This window comes from Camelina sativa, chromosome 1 (genome assembly GCF_000633955.1).
Source record: "Camelina sativa cultivar DH55 chromosome 1, Cs, whole genome shotgun sequence".
NCBI classification, from domain to species: Eukaryota; Viridiplantae; Streptophyta; class Magnoliopsida; order Brassicales; family Brassicaceae; genus Camelina; species Camelina sativa.
Genome location: NC_025685.1, coordinates 12,650,478 through 12,656,345, shown reverse-complemented (window position 1 = coordinate 12,656,345; position 5,868 = coordinate 12,650,478). Strand labels below are relative to the sequence as shown.

General features: G+C 36.2%; 1 protein-coding gene across 1 annotated transcript; it reads right to left on the bottom strand.

Moving 5' to 3' along the window:
• On the bottom strand, positions 448-5,862 carry LOC104789086 (glutathione reductase, cytosolic). Its single transcript, XM_010514836.1, has 16 exons — positions 5,695-5,862; positions 5,399-5,463; positions 5,098-5,167; positions 4,794-4,865; positions 4,132-4,335; positions 3,844-3,917; positions 3,668-3,751; positions 2,780-2,867; positions 2,589-2,670; positions 2,272-2,345; positions 2,090-2,197; positions 1,884-1,948; positions 1,500-1,613; positions 1,228-1,327; positions 861-914; positions 448-768 (listed from the first exon to the last, which is right to left on the bottom strand). The coding sequence occupies exons 1-16, from the start codon at positions 5,833-5,835 to the stop codon at positions 673-675; spliced, it is 1,491 nt and encodes a 496-aa protein (XP_010513138.1). The 5' UTR covers positions 5,836-5,862; the 3' UTR covers positions 448-672.

Genomic DNA, 5,868 nt, shown 5'->3' with positions numbered 1-5,868 from the left:
GGCCGCATTTGAAACCAGTGTCATTTGAATGTTTTAAGAGAAGGATGAAACTTTTAGTGGCCAGAGCAGTTGTGTATATTGCCATATTGGTTGCATTCTCTACTTATAACTATTTTCTTTGTTACTACATACATTTGAGTGTTGGTCCTATTAATAAAGAATACTTTGCACACTTCATGTAATCTTACGTTTCATGAAAGAGCTTTTTGATCATGGAATCTGAATTAGATTATTGGAATGTCTCTAAGAAGCTCTCTATTATGCGTCAAACATCATTAGGCTGCTCGTTTACTGTTGTCATCCCCGACATGGCGTTGCCTTCATTCAGATAAAACATACCAAACCAATTGAGGTATTCAGAGTTTCTGGGTTTGTAGTGAGGTGGTTTGAATAAGTTGCAATATCTTTGTAATCTGTTATTAAATTAAACTAGTGTTAAGAAACTAATTTAAAAGAAATTTCGAGATAATTAAGTTCCACTAGCAATAAGAAAAGAAGTTGTGTGTTTCTCAAGTTAAGTAGATGTATGAAGAGAAACCTCAACAAACAAACAAAAAATACAAATCATTTATTGGGGACATGAGTATGAGGAAACTCATGTTTTTGTCTGACTCTATGATCAAACTAAGTATACCGAGTTTTCCTGCTATCGTCTCTTTAGATTTTTGCGGTTCATAAATTCGTCTTAGGTTTGGCTTTGTAGGCAATGCGTCTGGTCACACTGCGCATTGTCACAAACTCCTCTGCAGAAGATGGATGTATCCCAACCTGTGTTTGTTCACAGAGCAAATTTGATAATTAGTTAGAGAAATGTTTGGACCTCTTTTTCTAGAAATGTTTTCCAGGAAGATTCTACTTACCGTGCTGTCGAATTGTGCTTTAGTTGCTCCACACTTAAGCGCAATTGCAATCCCCTGCATTGAGCATAAGACACCAAGTAATCAAACTCAAATCGATTACTTTGTAAGGTCCAATACTTGTAAAAGCTCAAATCATGTTCTCTTCTACCCTGAATCTCGTAGATGGGTTAGAAGGAAGAATTTTTCCTTGCTTTCAGAACCTTAAGACAGTCGTCGTCTTAAATTTACCTAAATCATTTTAGCTACCCCATATACGATTTTTGAAAGTTACAAGTTTACATTATATGGTGGTGGGAATATACTCATGCACCACTCACACTCTGAAGGAATAAAATGAAAGTAGAAGCTATTATTTAGGAAAACTTGCCTGCATGATTTCAGCTGCATCAGGACCGCACATGGATGCTCCAATAACCTTATCAGTCTTCTCATCGACTATTAGTTTCATCAATGTCTTTTCCTGCCGTCTATCACAAATAGAAAATATGTCTAGATTAAAGAGAAGGATAGAGTCCTCAAATGAGTGATCAGGTGCAAGCATGTTCAAGAATCAGGAAACGATTCTACAAAATGAAATCAAGAACTGTGTGGGCCGATATAAGAATTTTTAAAAAATCAGAATTTTCGATGCTTGCATACCCAGAGATGGTGTTCTTCATGGGATTAAAGCCTGAGGTGAAAACCAGAATATCACCGGTTGCTTGTTCCACTGCTTCTTCTTCGCTGAGACCCACCACAGCTAGTGGTGGTATGCTGGTAAACAGAAGAAGAAGAAAAGTGAAACCTTCATAAATACTTCAGATTGAATTGGCATACCACTGTGAAAAAATATGCCAAAATAGAAGAACGATTTGTGGAGTACTTTCAATTCTTTATAGTTTCAGATAGTAATAGAGAACGAGAGATTGTTATGGTATACAGTACATATACTTTTAAGTCATCATTACAGTAAAGAGGCAACCAGTGTCTGTAATATGACACAAATTAAAAGTAAAATTTCCTCCAATCAGAAAGAATGCTTACCAAAATACAGCACAGGCAACGTTGCTGTAGTCTGCTTTAGTAGGCTTCCCACCAAAAACAGTGTTCTGCAAATATCAGAACAATCCCACTTAACAAATGGATTACATAATTAGACATTCCCAAACAAAAAAAGCTGAAACATCTGGTGGTGGAACAACTCTCGGATGGTTTGTGTAAACTATAAGTGCAAGATACGAGGCACGTACCGCAAAGCAGCTGGCCTCCATTAACGCTACAGGTGTAAGGTTAATTCGGTTTGTGGCATCTCCCACAGCCCATATGCTTGGTATGTTAGTGCGTGAGTACTCATCAACCTGAGGATAATGTAGTTCATTAGTAGCTGCAAGAGTAAATATAATATCTGCAGCAATAGGAATTTTATTACAACCTTAACAGCTCCAGCCTGATCAAGTTCAGCACCAACAGCTTCTAAATTTAATCTCTTGGTATTAGGATTCCTTCCTGTAGCAAATATGAGCAAAAGATAAATTTGAAAAATATGATCAAAGGGAAGATGCAAAACATAAACATTCAAGGATTGGAAAAGCAGAATGAAAGAGAAGTAGAAAACTATTGTTCCATAAACCCAAAAGCCACGCAGATGAATATGTATTAAAGTAGAAGAGAACAGAGATAGAACTACTTTCATTCATTTCTATTATAATCAAATAGAAATTTGAGAATCAGATAATAATAAAAAATTACCAGTAGCAAAAAGTACGACATCTGCCACAAATTCTTCTCCATGAGACGATATGACTTTGATCCCATCATCTGTTTTTATCAACTAAATTGATATTGTATGTTCAGTAAAGGATGAACTCATGAAAAAGTGAAAGGAACTGTATATCCTATATAGTAATGATACATGAAAAGCAACCAACATATTCAGATACCTGACTCAAACTTGTTTGCGGATGCAAATTAATGCCCCTTCCTTCAAGATTTCTAGCAACTAGTGCCCTCATTTCGTCATCAAAACCCCTGAAAGGTAAAATTTTAGAGAGAAAAGAAGCCGAAGAAAAAGGAATGAACTATCAGTAATTTGACATAATTTGACCGAGAGCCAAACATAAGGAAGGACTTGTATCACGTGACAAAAGAGGGATGGTCGGTATTTTGTGACTGACAGAAAGTAAAATCGCACCTTAATGGAAGTTCCTTCCTGAAGAATAAATCTACTGTAGCTCCCATTCCACGCCATATTGATGCAAACTCCACAGCAATGTACCTAATTAGCAAGTAAATAGAAAAGAGGATTAAACCATTGAAACGACAGCCATGCTTGGTACATCAGAAGGAAAACATTGAGGAAGACATTACCCTCCTCCAAGCACAACAGCACGCTTAGGAAATTCTTCCAAGCTTAAAGCTTCATCTGATGTAATAGCCAGCTCCTATAAACAGACAATTTATGTACATAAATCAGTAGACGTTCCCTATATAAGAGTTTATAGTTTTTTCTCGCAGACTAATTTTACAAGAAATCATATTGCAAACATACAGATGTGTCTAAAATATTTCCAAACTTACTTCGAGTATAATGATTTCACAAATACCAAGCAAATCACCCTATANAAGATTTCTAGCAACTAGTGCCCTCATTTCGTCATCAAAACCCCTGAAAGGTAAAATTTTAGAGAGAAAAGAAGCCGAAGAAAAAGGAATGAACTATCAGTAATTTGACATAATTTGACCGAGAGCCAAACATAAGGAAGGACTTGTATCACGTGACAAAAGAGGGATGGTCGGTATTTTGTGACTGACAGAAAGTAAAATCGCACCTTAATGGAAGTTCCTTCCTGAAGAATAAATCTACTGTAGCTCCCATTCCACGCCATATTGATGCAAACTCCACAGCAATGTACCTAATTAGCAAGTAAATAGAAAAGAGGATTAAACCATTGAAACGACAGCCATGCTTGGTACATCAGAAGGAAAACATTGAGGAAGACATTACCCTCCTCCAAGCACAACAGCACGCTTAGGAAATTCTTCCAAGCTTAAAGCTTCATCTGATGTAATAGCCAGCTCCTATAAACAGACAATTTATGTACATAAATCAGTAGACGTTCCCTATATAAGAGTTTATAGTTTTTTCTCGCAGACTAATTTTACAAGAAATCATATTGCAAACATACAGATGTGTCTAAAATATTTCCAAACTTACTTCGAGTATAATGATTTCACAAATACCAAGCAAATCACCCTATAGTACATAAAAAATAAACATGAACACAGAACTTACATGTCCAGGAATATTAGGCTTTTGTGCCCGACTGCCAGTGGCAATCAATATGTGCTTTGCGGTATAGCTTATTTTCGTGCCATCTATTTGTCTCACCTCCACATCATTGGGACCGACTATTCTGCCTTCACCTTCATACAATTTCACCGCAGCATTTGCCAACAGCCGCTTGTAAATATTATTCAGTCTTAGTATCTCATCAGTCTGCACATAAGGAATTAAAGAGAATTAATTGATTATTTATGATGAAATTTTTCACATCACCAAGATATCCAATGTATACTGAACACAATAGAAATTTTTTTTTAGCATGTCATAATCATTTCCCGCCATTTAACTTTCATACTTGACCAAAAATAATATAAGTATCTTCAGGAGTTTTGATAGTTTCTCTTTGTGAGAGATCTAACACGCTATATTGCTATATTACCACCAAACCATCCAAAAAGTTAACCCCAAAAATCAGTTGTCTTCAAAAACATATCATCATATGACCTTAACAAGTTACAAAATAAAGGGAGCCAGTCCAGCATGTACAAAGAAAGTGATAATGCTAATATTTTTCTAAGTGCAAGTGTATCATGACATAAAACCCGTGTAAAATATTTTACTCAGTTCATAAACAATAGAAACAGCAAGGCATTGTAGTAATTCCTGCATACCTTCTTTTGCAAAAGCTTCTTCCATGTGAAGTCAACATTCTCATTTATTTCCCACCCGTAATTTTTAGCATCCTGTCACCAGAAAACCATAACACAGATCGTCAAACACAATTTTCTGTCACTTGACATGACTAAGGTTTTAGTTTCTATTAGCCGAACTGTTAATAGAACAACATATAGCCTAAAAAGAATGGACAGCAATACAAATGTACAACTAATGATAGGGAAATTGACAAATGAGGAACTTTGCCCTTAAAGCTAAAAGAAAGACGCTGAAATGGTGATTGAAAAGAAAAAAAGTTACCTCAAGTTCACCACCGTAAGTTGCCCCATAAACCAGAATCTTTTTGGGAACACAACCACGGATAACACAGCTGAAAAACACCAACAAAATTATAAGATTGCGTATAAAAAGATGCCAGAACTAGCTGATGGAGGAAAAGATAAGAAAAGCCCAATCTAACACAACATTTAAACAAGTTTCTTTTTAAAAAAAAGTTTCACCCCAATGTAACAGAAGAGCTCCATATAACGATAAGCAACTATATAGTTCATGCATTAACCAAGAAAGCAGAGCTAGCATATATGGATAGCAGACAACTTACGTTCCACCAACTCCTCCAATCTCCTCTGAACTAATAGGGTGAAATGGAAGCTCACAAATACCCACCTACAAAACATTTGATACACAGAACAACAACACCAAATTAACAAAAGAAGATATCATCATCACATACATAACACAAAAAGAGACCAGAATCAAACAACCGAAACGGAAGACTGCAAAGTAAAAGATCTCAAAGATACAAATTCCATTTTGGGGGAGACAACAGGCATACAAAAAAGAAATATACACAACAGACTAAATGTTTCACGATCTAAAAGAGAATCATCAATTCACCTTAGCGCCTTGATTAGCCGAAAACCTAGCCGCACGAACACCACCACTCCCGGCACCGATTACAAACAAATCGAAATCATAGTTTGCTTCCTCAGCCGTCGCCTTATCAACCTCTCCATCAACAAGCATCTTCCTCGCCATAATTGTACAGAATCACAAATCCAAACTGAACAC

Coding starts and splice junctions, on each gene's coding strand:
- LOC104789086 (XM_010514836.1), bottom strand. CDS start 5,835: ATGGCGAGGAAGATGCTTGTTGATGGAGAGGTTGATAAGGCGACGGCT. Junction 2,868..3,667: donor AGGAAGGAACTTCCATTAAG/GTGCGATTTTAC, acceptor TTTACCTTTCAG/GGGTTTTGATGACGAAATGA. Junction 1,328..1,499: donor ATGAAGAACACCATCTCTGG/GTATGCAAGCAT, acceptor TATTTGTGATAG/ACGGCAGGAAAAGACATTGA.